At 39.3% G+C, this 21,529-nt stretch overlaps 1 protein-coding gene across 1 annotated transcript; it reads right to left on the bottom strand.

The window, feature by feature from the left end:
- Positions 1 to 15,257: 15,257 nt before the first annotated feature.
- Positions 15,258 to 19,785, bottom strand: LOC142612878 (cinnamoyl-CoA reductase-like SNL6). Its single transcript, XM_075785052.1, has 5 exons — positions 19,423 to 19,785; positions 19,165 to 19,319; positions 17,388 to 17,579; positions 16,193 to 16,527; positions 15,258 to 15,523 (listed from the first exon to the last, which is right to left on the bottom strand). The coding sequence occupies exons 1-5, from the start codon at positions 19,553 to 19,555 to the stop codon at positions 15,421 to 15,423; spliced, it is 918 nt and encodes a 305-aa protein (XP_075641167.1). The 5' UTR covers positions 19,556 to 19,785; the 3' UTR covers positions 15,258 to 15,420.
- Positions 19,786 to 21,529: the final 1,744 nt, after the last annotated feature.

Raw genomic sequence — 21,529 nt, 5'->3', positions numbered from 1 at the left:
TGTGTGAGGTCCACCTATATATGAGAGGGAGAAAACATACACCGGATACATGATATATTTTTTTGTTAGGATGACCCGACTATTTTAAGAAGTAAATGGGCTGAAAGAGCCTTAGTAACTTGTGATAAGTAAACGTGATGTACAACTAAGTTTGTGGGTGCACATTAAAATTTAATTCATTTTTATTGTGTGAGTTTATTTGATTATTTCTAAAAAAAACAAAGGGTTAATTGTTTGAAAAAGTGTATTCTTAAAAAAAAAATAACAATTTTAAAATGTGTTTTTGAAAATATAATAATTTCAAAAATTACTATTAAAATGTATTTTTAAAAGAATAGTAATTTTAAAATGTGTAATTTGAAAATAATTATTTTTTAAATCACCATTATGTGTTTAGTAAAACTTGTGAGAAAAGTTTTGTTTCTCTCTACTCAGGGTTTGGATGTCATTTCCCCAAATTCTAACTTTTGAAATATTTTTTATTTGTCAAAGGGGGCAATTAAACTATCATAAATATTCTATTAGCATGCACACATATTGTCACTCTACAATCATGTGAATTTGGTTCTTTCCGAGGGAATTATATAAGTTTCAATGAAATATTGGGGGCTACGTGTAGAAAAGATTCTATGAGATAGGCAATTAACCAAGGACGGAACTACCTTGAGGCTAAGGGGAGCCATGGTCCCCCCCAACCTTTAAAAAAAAAACCCTAATATATATATTAGCATAAAAAATATACTTTTGACTCTAAAATTAACATACTTGGCCCCCTTCTCCCAAACAATTTACAAGCTGACCCATGAAACAAAAAATGAAAAAAAATATTAAATCATCTCTTGTCTAGTTGTCCTAAGAAAAAAAAAACATTTAGCTAAACGATTGGACAATTTACAAAATAATTCACATATTTAAATAATAATAATAATAAATCTTTGGACACCGTCTAAGTTAAAACAAATATTACAAATCAATTATAAATCCTAGCAAAACAAATTACAAAAATCCAATAACCTCTACCCAATTTCTACCTCTTAATTGAGAGCTTTTTGTCTCTCTCAAATAACTCCACCCCATAGTTACAGACACAGCTCATATACTGCTAATCACTCCATCCACACACAAATTAGTGTCACCAGCAACTTGGATCAGTTGGTGTCTTTAACTCAATCCATGAAAAAAAATTATTTTTTAAAAGATCTATTGCTCTTTAACACAACCCATGGGATTTTTTTTTTTTTAAATGATAGAATTTTATTAATGTTTAATGTTTTATTAACTTTGGGACACACTTGGCATGCATGCATAAATGTAATACATGTGTAAAACAATAATAATCTACTGTTTTGTGCTTTAATTAAACTGTCACTAGAGCATGTTTGTGATTAGTCTATTGGTAATAAATTTTGTGCCTTAGCAAAATTAATGTAGCGATGGGAAAGCTTTATTATTATATAGTTGAAGACTCAAAGTTACCGTTCATTATTATATGATTTTTTAACAGGTCTCTTTTTCTTTTATTTTTTTACTACTTTTTCAAATTTTCAACTTTTAAAGGAAAATATCTCGCATCTTTATGCTACCTCAACCTTAAACAAGTAATTATAAATAAAAAATCCTTAACCAAGACACCAATAATTGTCTCACTCTTTTTTTTTTTTGAATATTAATGCATGATTTTTTTTTTTATACAAGATAGAATTTCTACTCTGGTTATTTTATTAATGTAATACTAAATATGGATTTGAACTTTTAACTATAGTTTTTGTTTTATTTTTTTAGAATCTTTTATATATAGTGTAAGTGCACAAGTGCACCTGGCCCCAAGAACAGTTATGGGCTCAGGCCCAATGAGCCTTAAACAATATGAATTTGTAGAGTGTGGGCTTGAAACCCAGGTTAGAAGTATGTGGGAATTAAATGACAAACTAAAAGTTGTAAATACTTAGAAACTACAAGGGATATTGTAAATCGGCCTTCTCGGACGTAAGCCAAGAGCTGTTCTTATATTATATCTTTCTCCTTGTCTTTTTTCTTTTTTAGGTTACAAAAAATCCCTCCTCCTTTCTGTCTTAGATTGCCCTTTAAATACTACTCTTTTGAACACTTTGTACACGTGTTGCCCCACCTCCCCCTTAGCCTAGATATTTCCCTTCGTTGTCTTTGAATAGTAACAGAAGTTTCTCTTCCACTGCTCGTGTGTCACTTCTCCATAAATGCGGCCAGGGTGGTAGGTGCAGGGTCTTTAATGTGGAGGTAGCAGCCTTTATCTTTGACATTTCTTCAACACCGGTGCTTCTGGGGCGTTCTAGGGTTCCCCCCTTTTAACCATTGGCCTTAACCGTGTCATCCCCTAATCTTTACTATGAAATCCCAAGTTCTTCGGTGTTCATCCAAGGGTAAGGTCACCCTCGGCTGGATCCTCGGATCCTCGGCGCATGGGCCGACCCATAGTACTGACAAATTCTAAACCCAGAATCAGGTCGGCCTTCTTTAACATGGCCCAAAAGGCCCACGTTCCCATCAGGATCTTTTAGCCCCCCACAATAGCCCCTCAAAACTCTAATTTTCAACGTCCGAGGAGAAAAATAGGGTTTTGATCCGACGAGAACCTACTCCACTCACTTTGTGAATAATGGCACGTGTGGAAATCGTTTCGCATCCTAGAAGATGCCATTTGGCGGTTTTAATTTCAACAACGCGCGTATTTATTACTGCCAGTTACACTTTGTCCCTCACGTTCAACGGTGAGATGGGCATCCAACGGCCCTCATTACTCCACGAAATTTTAGGCGGGACAAATATAATTTCGAGGCCGCCTTTTCGCACGTCGTGACGCTTTGGGAACCTGCGCCTTCATTTAATTCCTCAGGGGGTAATCCCATCAAGACATCAGCCATCATACCTTACTTGCAGAAAACCGTGGAAATTTGCACACCTTCAACCTTACAAGTTCTTGCTCCTTCTATTCTTAACCTTTTCTCCTCGATATTTGTCCTCGGCTATCACTACAAACACTCTCTCTCTTAGAGTCTAGTCTATCGTTCCTCTGTAATGGGAAAATTCAAGTGTCTAGTTGATACCGCCGCTGGGATGGAAGGCTTTAGGGCCAAATACCGTATTCCCAGCGACGTAGGATTAGAATATTGCCCGGCAGAAGCCGTGGCCGGTTCCAGGAAAGAGGGAGAGGTTATCATCCCAATGATAGCCTTTATAGAGGGTGGGATGACCCTTCCAATGAAACCTGTAACTAGGGAATACCTTCGCAACCACCGGTTGTGTCCCGATCAATGCCTCCCAAACGTTTTTAGAGTTTTGGGTAGTGTAGATGCTCTGAACGAGCAGATGGGTTTAAACCTCACATGGCACGATGTCGTGTTTCTATATGAGTCCCATAAACTTTCCAAAGTGGGTTACTACATTAAGTCCCGTTCTAGTGTTGTTAGGTTAATCTCCTGCCTGCCCAAATCCAACAAAGGCATGAAGGACGACCACCTGATCGTCTCTGGGAACTGGCACGACGGCTTCCACTGCCGGTTGAGTGGGGGATCCAGGGTGCGATGCCGTAGGATTAATCTCCCCACAACACAACTTCCTCTAACACACATAGAAATACGATTCATGATTACTTGAACTTGTTAAATATCCGTGTGAATTCTCGACCAAATTTATTTGTTTTGACGTCTTTCTTGCGGATAAACAACACGTGCGTCCGTACGAGTCATCGTAACGTCGCCGATCTAAACCGAGTACTTCGCTCCGAGGTGTTCGTTAGCGAAGACTTACAACTCCGGTCTCATCTCATTCTAGGGTACACTCCTCTTCCTCGGACTTCCGGGGAGATGGGGAGAACGCCATAATTGCGGGCGACCGAAGACGAAAGAGGATAAACGTAGCTCGGCCCCACTTTCGGACGACCATGACCTCCCGGACGCTCCTAACACCATTTTGTACAACCGGCCAATAAGTCCCTCGCCGTGCACTCACAAGCAACCATCGTTCCAGTAGAGGTGTGTCTTCTTCACACACACTTGACGACGAGATAGATCAATTCCATCTCGAAGACACCGAGAGACCTCGCGGGAACCCGGGTGGTACTTTCCGACGAGGAGGAAGAAGCCACCGAGGCCTCCGGGAATTGCAGGGTTTGTGGTTGCCCTTCCCGAGGACGAATTTGAAGAAGACATGGGAAGAATGGAGGTCTCCTCACCAATAGGGGCTGCTAAGGTTGCGAGAAAAGAGGGGGACGTCTCAAGTTCCCCCATCCCTACCACCTCCTCCTCCAAACTCGAGCCAAAACTTCCGGCCGAGGATCCAAAGAAGAAGAGGAAGGGGGATAACGAGGGGACGATTAATAAAGACCCCAAGAAACCACGACAACAACTCCCACCGCCCCGGCGGCGGAGAAGGTGGACAAGGGCAAGGGTAGGGCCCGCTTCGGTTGAAATCGGGGGAATTCGTGGACGAGGCTGAAGTGCGCCGAGCACCGACCACCCGGTCCCCCGATCTAAGACCGGACGGCGCACCCATCTCCGGCCCGGTCCGGTATAAGGGCGGTTCAACAAGGCCATGCCCACCACTCCGGCCGAGGTCTTGGAACGCCCCTCCCCGCCGCCCAAGGACATGGAGACCTTGGAAAAAATGGGCCAGCCACAACTATTCCTCTCCCTAAAAAGAGACTTAGCGCTGGTAAGTGTTTCTCCTTTTTTTTCGGAAGATTCCACTTTTAACAATATTTATAAGTAAGTTTGTTTTTTACTGTTCTTAACTCCATCATACTTTGTTACAGGCTATTCAGGAGGTCTTCGTAGCTGAGAAGTTTATTGAAGACACTCGAAAAATAGCCGGAACCGAGCTCGAAATCGAGTGGAGGCGAAAAGTCCTTGGGTACGCCCTTGCCGAGAACGAGAAGCCGACCTCCGAGGTGGCGGATCCGAGGAGAGAGAAAAATGGGGTCGAGTCAAACTTGAAGACGATGAAGACCCGGATAGAAGGACGGCCGCAAGCTCCTTCATGAAAGAGATGAAGAACTCTCCCAAGCTCGAAGGGAGTGCTCGGATGCGAAGAAGGAATCTGGCGTTGATGAAGAAAGAAGCCGCTCCTTCCAACTCTCTCTCCACGCCGCCAAGGTGCAAGTTTCGATGAAGGGGTAGCAACCACGGAGGAGCGACGGAGGAGTTCGCGGCTTTATGCCGCGAATACCGTCAAAAGTATGGGGGAAGCTTTAAACGTAGCAGAGTTCCCCAATCTTCGGATGTCCGAGGAAGTCCGAGAACGTTTGGCTTCTCCTAGAAATACGGGAGATTGAAGAGGCTCCTGCCGCTACTCCTACCCCCGAGACAACTCTTCCCGCTTCCACCTCCGTGGTCCCACAAGTTCTGATCCTACGTAACCCTCTCGGTTCCAACAAAGAGAAGGAAGGAGAAGGGGATGCGAGAGAAGGACTTGAGCCGGATAGTGGAACCCAACGTCCTTCCAACGAAGACAAGCGATAAAGGAAAGCAAGTTTTGACTCCTTTTGAAAGCTGGAGTTGAGAAAGACCGAGGGCACCAGTACCTCTCAGCAAGACCCCCCTCTAAAGGCTTAGGACTTATCTTTAGGACTTCTCTTTTTCCATGTTTGAATTATATATGTAATGTATATTTGACTAATTAATGAAGAACAATTTCATTTTGCTTTTCACTTGGGTTGTATCATTTTTACTTTATACTTTTTGTTCTTATTACAGAAGTTTCTCAGAGTAAATAACTCTAACACCAAGGATTGCACAATCATAACTTTCATATAATCACACGCATATTATTAAAGATTTAATAAAAGGTGACATGGTTAATATATTTAAACAATGCCTTGACTAAAAAGAAGAAAGGACTTCATATAACGATTAAACCCTTATAATGCATAACACTGTTTCTAGTAAGATGTAAGATCCGAGGACCGTTCCTTACACAAAATTGCTTAACAACCAAAGATATGAAACTTAAGATCCAAATTTAATAAACAGTAACGCATTAACATCCAGTCATAATAAGGAGACAACCTTGATCAAAGTTGTGGTCCGAAGATAAGACTTAAACCAATTTTCCGTTTGATTCTTAAAAATTATAACTTCAAATGTTAATTTTCCCAAAGTAGGAGATCCAAGGACCCGACATAACTAAGGTTCTGTTTAATAAATGACAAGACATCAATTTCCACAAGGTTTATGGTCCGAGGACTGCACTTAACCAAGTTTCTGTTTGATTCTTAAAAATGATAACTTCAAATGTTAATTTTCCCAAAGTTGGAGGTCCGAAGACCCGGCATAACTAAGGTTCTGTTTAACAAATGACAAGACATCAATTTCCACAAGGTTTGTGGTCCGAGGACTGCACTTAACCAAGTTTCTGTTTGATTCTTAAAAATGTTAATTTTCCCAGAGTAGGAGGTCCGAAGACCCGGCATAACTAAGGTTCTGTTTAACAAATGACAAGACATCAATTTCCACAAGGTTTATGGTCCGAGGACTGCACATAACCAAGTTTCTGTTTGATTTTTAAAAATGATCACTTCAAATGTTAATTTTCCCAAAGTAGGAGGTCCGAAGACCCGGCATAACTAAGGTTCTGTTTAACAAATGACAAGACATCAATTTCCACAAGGTTTATGGTCCGAGGACTGCACTTAACCAAGTTTCGTTTCGATTCTTAAAAATGATAACTTCAAATGTTAATTTTCCCAAAGTGGGAGGTCCGAAGTCCCGGCATAACTAAGGTTCCGTTTAACAAATGACGAGACATCAATTTCCACAAGGTTTATGGTCCGAGGACCGCACTTTAACCAAGGTTCTGTTTGATTATTAAAAATGATAACTTCAAATGTTAATTTTCCCAAAGTAGGAGGTCCGAAGACCCGGCATAACTAAGGTTCTGTTTAACAAATGACGAGACATCAATTTCCACAAGGTTTATGGTCCGAGGACTGCACTTAACCAAGTTTCTATTTGATTCTTAAAAATGATAACTTCAAATGTTAATTTTCCCAAAGTAGGAGGTCCGAAGACCCGGCATAACTAAGGTTCTGTTTAACAAATGACAAGACATCAATTTCCACAAGGTTTATGGTCCGAGGACTGCACTTAACCAAGTTTCTGTTTGATTCTTAAAAATGATAACTTCAAATGTTAATTTTCCCAAAGTAGGAGGTCCGAAGACCCGGCATAACTAAGGTTCTGTTTAACAAATGACAAGACATCAATTTCCACAAGGTTTATGGTCCGAGGACTGCACTTAACCAAGTTTCTGTTTGATTCTTAAAAATGATAATTTCAAGAATCAGAGCTACTCATAACTTTGAAATATATTGACAAAAGCTCATTTTCATTAATAATAATACCTTCTAAGATTATTTACATTCCATGGACGTGGTATAATTCGTTCGTCTAGGTCAGCTAGCCTATACGACCCTATGCCTGCTATTGAAACAATGCGATAGGGGCCTTCCTAGTTAGGTCCGAGCTTACCCCAAGCTGGGTTCTTAGAAGTGCCTACAACTTTCCTTAATACAAGATCACCAGGCGCAAGTGGCCTTAGCTTCACGTGGGCATCATATCCTCGTTTTAGCTTCTGCTGATAATAGGCCATTTGGACCATAGCTGCCTCACGCCGTTCCTCAAGTAAATCAAGATCTTTCTCTAGAAGTCCCTTGTTATTCTCTGGACTAAAAGAACTTGTCTTTAGAGTAGGAAAACCAGATTCCAATGGTATCACCGCCTCGGCTCCATAAGTCATAGAGAATGGCGTTTCTCCAAAGGTGGATGCGCGGCGTGGTCCGATACGTCCACGAGGACATGAGGGAGCTCTTCTACCCATTTACCTTTCGCATCATCCAACCTCTTCTTGAGCCCGTTGACTATGACCTTGTTAACGGCCTCGGCTGACCATTTCCTCGAGGATAAGCTTCGGGTAGAATATCTATTTATGATACCCATGTCACCACAATATTGCCTAAAGGCGTTCTTTGTCAAATTGAACGCCATTGTCCGAGATAAGTGTATGCGGTATACCAAATCTAGTAACAATATTTTTCCATATAAATTTCTTTGAATCAACATCTCGGATATTGGCTAAGGGCTCACTTCAACCCATTTAGTGAAGTAGTCTGTTCCCACGAGCGGCCATCTTTTGTTGCCGCTGTACCCTCGAAAATGGCCCCTACAATGTCCAAGCCCCACTGTGCGTGAAAGGCCAAGGGGCGAGAGAGGTTAAGAACCCTCCAGGTTGGTGGATATTAGGGGCGAACCTCGACATTGATCACATTTTTTGGCATAATCCCGAGCCTCCCTCTCGCATATTAGGCCACCAATAACCCCCGAGTCGTGGCTGCTATGGGCTAAGGATCTTCCCCCGGTGTGGCTCCCACAAATTCCCTCATGCAGTTCCTCCATTAACGTTTCGGTTGATTCGGGGTGCACACACAACAAATACGGTCCCGAAAAGGATCGTTTGTATAGCTTCCGGTCCTCGGACAACCGTAAACGCGGCGCCTTTCGACGTACCTTTCTCGCTTCAACCCCGTCTTCGGGAAGAATGTCACTTCTAAGAAAAGATATGATCGAATCCATCCAACTAGGACCAGCCTTATTAGATGGATGCGAGGTGCGTTAGCATACAAGAGAAGGTTCTACCAGATCCTCAACGAGAATAACCCTTGGTAGACCTTGAGCCGAGGATGTTGCCAACGCAGCCAAAGAATCTGCATGAGTGTTTCCACTCCTAGAGACGTGAGCTAAGGCAAAGGAGTCGAATTCAGCCTGCTGACGCTTGACCTGGGCCAAATATTCCTACATTCGGGGGTCTCTAGCCTCCATGGTCCCCATGACTTGGCCGACCACTAACTGAGAGTCCGAGAACACATGGATTTCCATGCCACCCATCTTATGTACCATTTGCATGCCTACCAAGACTGCTTCATACTCGGCCTCATTATTAGTAGCCGAGAAGGCCAATCTCAAAGATTTTTCGAAGACAATTCCTTCAGGGGACATTAGAACAAGTCCAACACCAGACCCTTTTTGATTAGCAGCCCCATCCACATAGACTCTCCAAACCGAGGGCGATACGTCTGTGATCGCACCAACTGATTTTTCACCCATGTGTGCTTCTTTTGAAGTTTCTTCTAACAATGGTTCAGTGAACTCTGCCACCAAATCAGCGAGGACCTGTCCCTTTACCGAAGTGCGAGGCTTGTATTTAACATCAAAGGCTCCCAAAATGGTTCCCCATTTTGCCACCACCCGAAACACACCGCACTACACAACACGGCCTTAAGAGGCAACCGGGTCAAAACAACCACAAGATGAGATTGGAAATAATGAGGAAGTTTGCGCGTGGCGTGGACTACGGCCGGAAGTGCTTTTTCCAAGGGCGGTATAGCGCACCTCGGCCTCATTCAAGGACTTACTAACGTAGTAGATCGGTCTCTGTACTCCGCTTTCATTCCTTATAAGGACTAAGCTCACCGCGTGAATAGCCACGGCCAGATAAGCGAATAAAACCTCGTCCACCTCAGGGCGAGATAAAATAGGTGGCCGAGAAAGATATTGCTTAAGCTGTTGGAAAGCTAACTCGCAGGCCTCGGTCCATTGAAACCATTTCCACTTGTGCAACAACTGAAAGAAAGGACAACATCGGTCAGCTGACCGAGAAATAAATCTATTCAACGCAGCAATCATTCCAGTCAATTTCTGAATCTCTTTTGGGTTCCTAGGCGGCTGCAAATTCTGAATAGCCTTAACTTGCACTGGGTTTACCTCTATGCCCCTATGAGTAATCATATATCCCAAGAACTTTCTAGATCCCACGCCAAAAGAACACTTGGAGGCGTTAAGGCGCAACTTATACTTCCTTAGCACCTGGAAGGTGTCGGCCAGATCTGTCATGTGTGAAGGTACTGTCTTACTCTTCACCACCATATCATCTACGTATACTTCGATGGTTTTCCCCAGTTGCTGTTCAAACATTCGGGTCATCATTCTTTGATAAGTAGCCCCAGCATTTTTTAATCCAAATGGCATGACCTTATAATGATAGTTCCCGGTTGGAGTAATGAAAGCAGTCTTCTCCCGATCCTCTGGCGGAATTTGGTGGTAACCCTCGGAAGGCGTCCAAGAAACTCATCCGAGGATGTCCAACGCAGCATCTACCGTTGATCAATCCGTGGCATTGGGAAAGAATCTTTTAGGACATGCCTTGTTCGTATCGGTAAAGTCCACACATATTCTCCACTTGCCGTTCTTCTTTTAACAACAACAAGATGAGCCAACCATTCGGGGTAGAAAACTTCTTTGATAGCCCCCGCCCTTTTGAGTTTAAGAACCTCTTCCTTCAGGCCTCGGAATGTTCTTGGGAAGATCGCCGAGGTGGCTGCCTCCTCGGAACGATGGCAGGGATTGACGTTTAAACGATGACAAATAAAGTTCGGATCTACGCCTCGGAGCCTCAGGGGTCCCACGCAAAGACATCTAAATTATCCTTCGAAATTTCAACAACTCCATCTTCTCTTGGTGTGGCAAAAGTATGCCAACTTGGAAGAACCTCTCGGATCATCCGTTATTACAAACTTCTCTAACTCCTCACAAACGGCCTCGTCTCCGGTCATCGCTTCGGGTGCCTCCGGAGGCAATTGCTATGACTCCCGGATGGGCAAGGTTGATGACTCAATTTCGGCGACGAAGCACCGCAGCCGATATGCATTGCCTAGCCACTAGCTGGCTGCCGAGGATTTCCTCAACATGCTCCCCCGAGGGGAATTTCACCTTAACATGTAAGGTAGAAGAGACAGCTCCCAAAGCGTGTAGCCATGGCCTGGCGAGGATGGCTGTATATGGAGAGTACGCGTCAACCACAATGAAATCTACCTCAACCGTTTCTGTGCCGGATTGAACGGGTAAACGGATCTGTCCCTTCGACACAACGGCCCTTCCTTCGAAGCTTATAAGTGGGGAGTCGTAAGGGGTTAGATCTTCCAACTCCAATCTTAGCCCCTTAAATAGATCAGGGTACATGATATCTGCACCGCTGCCCTGATCTATCATCACCATTCTCACATCATAGTTCCCTATCCTGAGGGTAACCACAAGAGCATCGTCATGAGGCTGGATAGTCCCTACTTTATCCTCCTCGGAGAAACCCAAGACAGGTAAAGTGCCCTTTAATCTCTTCGGCCTGCTACCCACATCCTCGGCCTACGGATGGGAAACCGCCATCACCCTAGTGGGACCTGAGCCGGTCCTACCAAAGGTGCGCGAAGATAACATTAATTGTTCCCAATCTTGGCCGAGATGAACCGTTCCTTCCGGTTGTTCGAACCAACTTGACCGACCCGCCCGGTGGCCGACACAAGTGCCGCTTTAACTTTCCCTCACCGACGAGCCGCTCTAGATGGTTCCACGGGGTCCGACGCGGCTTTCGCAGTGTGACCCACATCCCGATGATACCGACGAAAAGGTTTTGATTTCTTCTCGCGGGGTCCCTTTGCCATCTTGCCGGGCCATCCGAAAAAGGGCTCTTTACGAACTTTTTCTAATAACCGATGCACCGGTTCTCGAACACGCATTTGTGAGGTGCCGCCGAGCCGGATTGTCCGAAGTAATCCCTCCTCGCCTTGTTGTTGTGATATCCGTCCGACCCGAAATCCCTTCTCTCCGTGGGATAACCTTCTCCTTTCCTTTTCCCCTCGGTCTTCCTCTACCCTTTTGTATTCATCAATACGATCCATAAGACGGCGTACGCCGACGGGCTTTTTCATCAAAGACTTTCTTAGGTCGTGATCGCAGGAGACCCACCTTAAAGGTATTAAGGGCCACCTCATCAAAGTCGCCGTCTATTTCATTAAACATCTCCCAAGTATCGGTCGGAGTATGCTTTCGGTGTCTCCCCTTCCTTCATGGCCATGGATAGCAACGAGTCCAATGGCCGAGGGACTCTCGCTACACGTAATGAACCGCGAAGCAAATGCCCTAGTTAGCTCCCCCAAATGAGCCTACGGATCCCGATTTGAGACCGTTAAACCATCTCATAGCCACGGGTCCCAAGTGGAGGGGAAGACTTTACACATCAAAGTCTCGTTGTGAGAGTGCCTTGCCATCCTTTGGTTGAAGTGACTCACGTGCTCCACCGGATCGGCCCGGCCATTATATATGGTAAAGGTGGGCCGGGTGAACCTCCCCGGGAAGCCTCCCCTTCGATCCTCCGTGAAAACGGAGATTTAGAGAGCTGGTGCAACGCCCTACTCATGGTATCGTTGCCTAAGCCCCTAGAACGAAGCTTCTTACGTCTGCGGGCTGGCTGGTCGTCCTCCTCACCTGAGGATGTTGCGCCGGTGGGGGAACATGACCTTGAACTGTAGCCAAGTCCCCTATCCTTCTCTGAGGAAGAACTAGACGAGGACGGGGAAACCTTACGTTTAGCACGGCGTAACTTCCTCTTCAAACGATTGATTTCCTTCTGCATGGATTTAGAACCATCATCATAGGTAGTGCTACCCCCTCCATGAGTATGGCTAGCCCCTGGGTATTCTGTATGGACGCTTCCCTCACGATCCCTACGATGTTCAAGACGTTCGAAATGATCTTCCGGTTGTGATCCTTGTGACTCTGCATAGTGAGAGCCTAAGCCTGCCATAATATCCCTACCTCTTCTAAACTAGATTTCCCATAGACGGCGCCAATTGTAAGTGCACAAGTGCACCTGGCCCCAAGAACAGTTATGGGCTCAGGCCCAATGAGCCTTAAACAATATGAATTTGTAGAGTGTGGGCTTGAAACCCAGGTTAGAAGTATGTGGGAATTAAATGACAAACTAAAAGTTGTAAATACTTAGAAACTACAAGGGATATTGTAAATCGGCCTTCTCGAACGTAAGCCAAGAGCTGTTCTTATATTATATCTTTCTCCTTGTCTTTTTTCTTTTTTAGGTTACAAAAAATCCCTCCTCCTTTCTGTCTTAGATTGCCCTTTAAATACTACTCTTTTGAACACTTTGTACACGTGTTGCCCCACCTCCCCCTTAGCCTAGATATTTCCCTTCTCAATGCCTTTGAATAGTAACCAGAAGTTTCTCTTCCACTGTTCAGGTGTCACTTCTCCATAAATGCGGCCAGGGTGGTAGGTGCAGGGTCTTTAATGTGGAGGTAGCAGCCTTTATCTTTGACATTTCTTCAACACCGGTGCTTCTGGGGCATTCTAGGGTTCCCCCCTTTTAACCATTGGCCTTAACCGTGCCATCCCTTAATCTTTACTATGAAATCCCGAGTTCTTCGGTGTTCATCCGAGGGTAAAGTCACCCTCGGCTGGATCCTCGGATCCTCGGCGCATGGGCCGATCCATAGTACTGACAAATTCTAAACCCAGAATCAGGTCGGCCTTCTTTAACACGACCCAAAAGGCCCACGTTCCCATCAGGATCTTTTAGCCCCCCACATATAGCATTATGAAGTTATTAGGTATAGAATTATATGAAAATAATAAATATATTTTAAAAAAATTATAATGTAGATAGAATAAAGAATTAGTCTAACCTCAATTAGACCTTGAAAATATCAAAATGTATTAATTGACTTACAAAATTCTTGATTATAAATATCTATTATTGATTTAAAAAAAATAAAATATACAAAAAAAATTAATGCTAATAATGCATCATTGTCAACCTTTAATATTAATATTCTAACTTTTTACAATTTTTAAACAAAGAACTTTGACCCTCCCTAAATTTTAAATCCCGGTTAGTCTGTGCTACTAACTTTGAAAATTAAAATTTGAAATATACGTGGCTAGGCTGCTAGGATCATGTGCGTAGCAGCGTAGCACACGGAATACATAGATCAATGTCCTATCAAGCCATAACGCTTAGTTTTCTTTTGGTAAATAAACCATGTATCTAAACCTGGATTTGACTTGTTCCATAAATAAATGATGGTGATCATTCCTTGAATGGTAGGTGAGCAATTCGATTAGTCTTTCATTTTTTGTTTATCAGAAAAAAAAAAAAAATCATTCCTCTACATTTTCAGCTGTTAGATTGTCTCTAGAAGATTAAAAAAAAAATTATATTGTAGATACCATTTTTATTTTATTTTATAAAATTTTAACTTATCACGTCTGTTTTTTTTATTAAGCCAAAACACCAAATGGGTTTTGATATAAATAGAGTTTGAACCTTAAATTTCTAATTCGACTGCAAACAACTTTATTACCAATTAAACTAATTAGAATCCATTGTTTTACAATGCTGAGAGAATCACATAATCATATATACCAACATACGTGTGCATGGTAGTTGCTTTGATGGGAACGATTGCTTGGAGGTTGTGGAGTAACTGGAATGAAACTCACAATGGTGGAAAGCGGCTTGGTGATTTGGAGTTGTGTCGTGATGCTTCTCTTTGGCTGCTGGAATTTCAAGAAGTCATTGCTACTGCAATACCGTTGCTAACTGAACCTGTGGTCCAACAATGTTGGTTGTCTCCCTTAAATCAGTTGTATAAAGTGAACATGGATGGGGCTGTTTTCAAAGAAAGAAAGGAATTTAGGGTGGGTGTGATAATTCATGATGCTAATGGTTTGGTTGTGGCTGCATCGAACAAAAAATTTCATGCTCCTTTAGGTCCTTTAGAGGTGGAAGCCAAAGCATTTGAATATGGGTTGCAATTTGCCAAATAAGTGGGATTACAGGAGTTCATTTTAGAAGGTGACTCTCTCAATGTGATTCATGCCCTTCAAGGTTTATCGTCTCAGTCAGCTTCGGTTATGCATATAATTTATGGGATTCAAAGCTCTTGTCATGATGTTAGAAAAGTGTTGTTTTCTCATGTATGTAGACAAGAGAATAAACATGTCCATCTCTTAGCAAAACATGCTATTAATATTGTTGATTTTATGGTTTGGATGGAAGAGAATTCTTGTTTATTGGAACAAGCTCTATCATGATGTAATGTTTTCTTCTGTTTAATGTAAGTTTTCAAGTTTGCTATCAAAAAAAAAAAAAAAAAGTGTGCATGGTTTGCATAACATATGTGCATCATCTGTCATGTTATTATGACTTGTGACCATTCATATAAACAAAAGGAAATTAAAAAAAAAAAAAAATAGAGATGTATACACCAATGTGAGAGAGTAGAGAAGGAAAATCTGCTTGGAGGGTAAAAGAACAATATACAACCTGGGCAAGAGTAATCTTAACGAAAAGAGTTGTAATATAGATGAAGAAAGAGAGGATTCATGAATTTATTTTGGTATAATATTAATAATTAAGCATTCATACAAAACAAAAGGCAAAAGAGAAAGAAGAAAAAAAAGGACAGGATGGAAAACAATCTACAGGAGCCAAGCCATCCCGATTGATATGCTAATAATAATGTATGCTTTAATTTAATTTTGATCACGATGAGTTTTCATCACTCCCAACCTGGAAATTCACCATCAATTTGTTCAATTTCTTGTTGCTTATCCTCTGTTGGATGATCTTCATTTCCTGGTCACAGCTGTACAGAGATTAAAAGCATGTTATTAATTTATTATTATGCAAGTACAAACTGTACGTACAAAAAAAAACTGTACGTACATCCTTAAAATTAATGTGTACCATAAATTATAAATTATATTACAGACACGCCCTTAAAATTGTGGTATATTTATTCCAACAAATGTTGATCTTAGTAATTTTAATTCTCATGTCATAAAGAAGTAAAAAAAAAAAAAAATCCAACAAATCATATTCTAGAAGTTATATTATTTGATGGCAAGTGTTTTTTTTTTTTTTTTTTCCTCTTGAGAAAATGACGTCAAGTGTCACTATATTAATTTTAAATATACTCTAATTTCACACCAAGTGTCATTTCTTTTTTCTTTATCATTAAACCGAGATTCTAATCGAGAATTAAACCTCAAATCTCTTATTCAACAATAAGAAATTTTATCAATTGAGTTAACTGGAACCAACCATTTCAATTATACTTTAGTTGAATATCAATTATGATTACATGCAAATTCATGCATTTAAGCTTAGAAAATACAAAAAATAAAAATAAAATTATCAAATTTTATTATTATAATTTGATAATCAATTAAAATTAATTATACTTCTATATGGTATTATAAATGTGTATTGTCTTTAATTTATTGGGTAAAAATCTTGTTTGTATAATATATACCTTTGAGGTAACATAGGGGCAGAAGGGGTCAACATCTGGGCTAGCTTAACAGCATCTTCATGTCGATTAATAACGTGATTGAAAGATAAATAACGTCCATAAGATGAGATATCTTCGTAGACACAAATGTGGGCTTCCACCAAAGAATTTAGATCGACGGTCACCAACACTCCATCTTCGTACATCTCAGCGGCTCCTTTCAAATATGGGTTAGTAATAGACAGATCAGGGCCCATAATCAACCCTGCATTGATTGATACCATATTCACTCCCCTGTCCATTGCTAAGGCCCATGCTGTCTTTTCTGCTAGGGTCTTTGATACTGCATGCCACAACTGTTTTTCCAATTTTAAGGGTCAACATGTACATTTTTTTTTTCTAGTTAGAAATTCAGAATTGGCAATATAAAGATGATATATTAATTATTATATAATGGAAAAGCAATATATATATATATATATATATTTTTTAAAAACTTTCTATTTTTTGTTACAATTTCTCAATTGTTTGAAAGATAAAATCATAATAATTAAATGGAAAAGTATAAAAAGAAATATATATATATATATATATATATATGTGTGTGTGTGTGTGTGTGTTTTCGAACTATTAGTGAGTCTTGAGTCTTACCACAAGTTTTTTTTTTTTTTTACTATTTGGGGGAGTTTTTGGAATAAGAGAGGGAGGAAAGTTGAGTGACATCATAGAGATTGAGAAAAGGGATTAGTTCCACTTACGTATTTTATTTTCTTACCTATTTCGGAAAAGGTAAAGTTTAGGTATGTTTTCTTTTTCTAAAATGAGGTACGATTTCTTAGTTACATTATGTTAGCCAATAAAGTTTAAATACATAACTATATTGAATTTAATTATTTTAGAAAAATAATATTGTTTGTGTTTTATTGATCAATGCAACCATATGTTTAAATTTAATTAAGTAACTCAATGTATAAGATATAAATAATTATACTTAAGTCTTTTCTTTTTGAAAAATTTCATATTGAACCCATATATATATATTAAAAGTTGAGACAAATAAAATATTTTTTTGAGAGGAAAAAATTGTTCATGATAAAGACACTTCTAATATGGGAAAGGTGTAATCAGAATAAAATTAGATTAGATACCCTATCTAAAAAAAGAATAAAATGAGATACCAATTGGCTGAAGATTAACATTATTGAACTTATTATACCTTATATTTACGACAAAAATTAATGTCACTCCAATGTCTCTCATCCAAATCAGATGCTGTGGATTTACGATCATCTCTCCAAACGACGGCTGTGACCGAGGATGTGAAAACCACCTTCTCCATTGTTTCTGTTTGTGCACAAGCTTCTAGAACGTTGTGTGCTGCCCTCACCTCCACTTCCGCCATAAATTCCTACACCCATATTCAATATTGGCTCTTTTAAGTTTTAAGACTTTGAAATTGACAGAATTTATTGAATGAAGTATGATCACAATTTTATTTTAAATTTGGTCGGATTTTTCAATATTTGAACCAATATTTATGACTTATATATAGTTATATAACAAAAGTGAAAAAAAAAATGTTAGAGCCCGTTTAGTAACGGTGTTTAAACACTAAAATACATATTTTCATATAATTTTTTACTGCACACTTATTTCTACAAAACTTAAACGCTATTAGAAATCTTTTATCAAATAGACTCTAAATTTTGCATTTAAGAATGTTGTATTTTTTAGGCAAGTTCATGGATTTAACTGAATACCCCGTGGAGCTCAAAATCCTTCAACTACAGTCTACATTAGAGAACTAAAACCCTATTTTTTCACCCTTTCTCCGAAGAGAGAAAAAAATAAAATAATTAAAAAATAAAAAAGACACTTAAATTAGAGCTGGCATATATCCTGTATTTTCTCCTAACGTGTGTGTGTGTATATATATATATATATGAGAGAGAGAGAGAGAGAGAGAGAGAGAGAGAGTAACTTTTAGCAAACAAGGTCACAAAGGTGAGTTTCCTTCATTGCCAGTGAAACAATTACAAAGTAAAATGATATTTGTAAGCTTTTTTTTTTTTTTTTAAAGCCAAATAATGCTCAAACTAAGTAAATAAAGGCTACTTTTCTCTACCTTTTAGAACTGACTTTAAATTCACCTTAAAGTGACAGCCTTAATAATAAAGTAACGGTATACTTTTGTTGAAAAGTTAGTAAATCTATAATTATTAATTTATTAAATAATTAAAGTCTCACTTATTAAATTTATAATCATATCAATTCATAAATATTTTATAAATTAAATAAGGTGGGCCTGACCACTTGGTGCATCTTGGTTAATTTTGATGTTATTAATTAAAAAATGTCACATTACTTAGTGTTAGTTTGGATACAAACGCATTTGTGTTTGTCGGTTTGTGCCGGCGGTTGCATTTTTTGTGTGGGTCTTGTATACTGTTTATGAGACCCATAAGTATGAATTTGGCATATTTTTCTTTAAAACTAGGTTCTACGGCATTATTTACACATTTAAAAATTATTTTGATACAGTGTTTTCAGTTTTTAGCAATAAACGGTATCTAAATAAACTCTTAATTGCTTGGAATTCAATCTTGTACTAGAGAGGAACCTATAACCGTACGTTGCCTGAACTTTAATGTTGTGTGCGTGTCCCAACACACACGGCACAGAGAGAGAGAGAGAGTTGGAATTGCCCTGGCAAGGCAACAAACATACAGCAAGTTGGAAAGTAACAGGCAACTAATAACTATAGATGCAACTGCTTTGTAGTAATAAATTACCTGACGTAACTAAGCTTCTGCTATACTCACCATGTAAAGTGCACGCATGGACTCTCTAGGAGTACCACATATATATATGATCTTAAGCTAGCAATTTGTCAATACTTAATAGCATGAATCTTAATTACCCCAACAAAGAAATAGTTACTCTCTTTATGCGTTTGGCTAGAACAAGTAAACTGAAGATGAGAAGGAACTTACATCATAGGAGGGTTGGTCTTTTGGGGGCTCAAATGTGTAAAACAAGCCAGAGCAGCCTTTCAAAGCATCAATTATGCTTTGATAGTCGTAGGGATCTGAATGGAAAATCTTCAGCTTCTTGTTATCAGAAGCAAGCCCATTAAATTGCAATTCATCTGAACAATATTGCAAAAACACGACCAATATAAGAAACAAATTAAGAAGATATGGTATTACTATAATCTAGCTATAGCTAGGTTGAGAGAGAGTTGAGCTAACCATGGTGTTGAACAGCAGCGTGGACAGTGTAGCCTCTTTGGAGGAGACGCTCGACCAGGGTTGAGCCTAGGCGCCCTGAGGCATCCATGACACATACTGTATTTGAGGTGTGATGGAAAGAAGCTGGTGCCATTTGTGTGTTTGTCTGTGTAATTGTGAGAGAGAGAGAGAGAGAGAGAGAGAGAGAGAGAAACTTATGGGCTTTTAATAAAGAGCAAGCAAGCTATGTAGCTTAGCAAGAATACACATGAGATTGTACTGTTGATTGAAGAGAGAGATTGGTCACGTAGTTATATAAATAAAGAATGGTGGCTAGCATTGAAAGAGCGTGGCGAGTAGATTGGTTGGCAAGTAGTTGTTATTGCCTTATTGGAAGAAAGGTCGAGAGAGATATAGAAAGTAATTAATAAGATTGAATGATAAATGCGAGTTTGGTAGGAACATGTTTCTCTAGCTACACAGCCACGTGTTCTCACTTCTCACACCTACTCACTTTGTGGAGAATAGGGTCTTTACCTTGTATCTCGCTAAGAACCGGACTACGTGGAGCAAAGAGAAACTGTTTGTACAAATGGGTTAGGTTTTAGATTGTTAGAGTGTTGGTAAACCTTTTATCACAAGGTATCAAATTTGAGTTGTATTAACTATTTAGAGAATTATAAAATTAAGTTACGAAAAGTGTTTATATGCTCAATGATGATGAATTGATGATTCTTAAAATCATAAAGAATTTTTAGAGTAAGACTTGTTACAGTAAAAAGTAAATATGGCCATTTGAACAATTGCATTATATCCAACAATTTCGTTCGAGTGAAAACCACCTCACACAATCTAATCATTAAAGGTAAAAATGTTAAATAGACAAAAAAAATTTGATCTTACATTGCTCAATGTTCATTCAAGTGAAATCATCACGTTAGAAAAATAATTATTTTTCAATTTTAACCCTACTTTGTCCACGTATATATAAAGCACAAGCAATTATGCACAACTTCTTGATAGAAGAAAGATCATCATATCAAAGCAAGATAGATGAAATCTTGGAGCCTTCCTCTTGAGCCTAAACAAATAAGTCATTATTGTGCTTTGTTTGAAAAATAAAAATTTTTTTTAGAAACAAAAAAATAAATAATAATAATAATAAATAAATAATCTTTGAACCGTTCTTAAAACCACAAGTTTGATCCCAATGAGTTCATTGTTACCACAAATCTTTAAGGAGCTCTTTGGAGTGTTAGGGATTTTGATTTGTGCATATGAGAAGTTCGTGGAGGAAATTACTAGAGTAGAATTTATAGGTTTTGGAGTTAATATTATAGGAAGAAGGGCAAGTCATGCTTTTGCATAGGTTACAAAGAGTCTAAATGTACAAAGATTTTAGAAGTAGACCTTTGTAGTTGTTTGTTTGTACCGAATTTTCTATGGAATTAAATCTCCAGAGTAGTTTTTTCACTGAAAATGTTCTTCATTGATTTGTTTGTCCAATTGATTATCAAATTTGTGTATTTAATGCTTTCACTATTATTATTATTATTGTCATCTTAGATTTGGTATTTGATATACATATATGGCTAACATACGTACGTACTTGTGTGTGGGGTTCATAATAAAGTAGTTGAATAAATTTGTTTATATCACTGCATAAATTACTTGGGGTTCAAAGAGAAATTTTCAATTGGTTAGAACTTTTAGGATACATAGGGGTAGGGGTCTAAATAGCCTATCCCCTTCCTGTTTCTCGTATCATCAGGTCAACCCACCTTCTTTTGCTCAAAAAAAAAAAAAAAAAAAAAGGTCAACCCTCCTTCTCCTTCTCCTTCTCCTTCTCTTCCCTCCTAATTAAAAAAAAAAAAAGAGTTATTCAGTTAGCCACATCTCACTCTTTTATGACTTAGGAATATTAGTAATGTTAGAACCATCGAAATTGGCATAATTTTGTCCTGTAATTCACCATATGGTGAGTTATAATTAGTAAAGGTATATTTTCACATGATTTACTATCACATATTAATTAAGAGAGGTGCTACGTCCACAATATTTTTACAACAAATCATAGGTGGTTAGTTGTTATTGGTTCAAATTTGAACCTAACACTAAGATTACTTTT

This window comes from Castanea sativa, chromosome 10 (assembly GCF_040712315.1).
Source record: "Castanea sativa cultivar Marrone di Chiusa Pesio chromosome 10, ASM4071231v1".
NCBI classification, from domain to species: domain Eukaryota; kingdom Viridiplantae; phylum Streptophyta; class Magnoliopsida; order Fagales; family Fagaceae; genus Castanea; species Castanea sativa.
The sequence above is the reverse complement of the archived record's forward strand: the minus strand, read 5'-3'. Positions and strand labels throughout refer to the sequence as shown.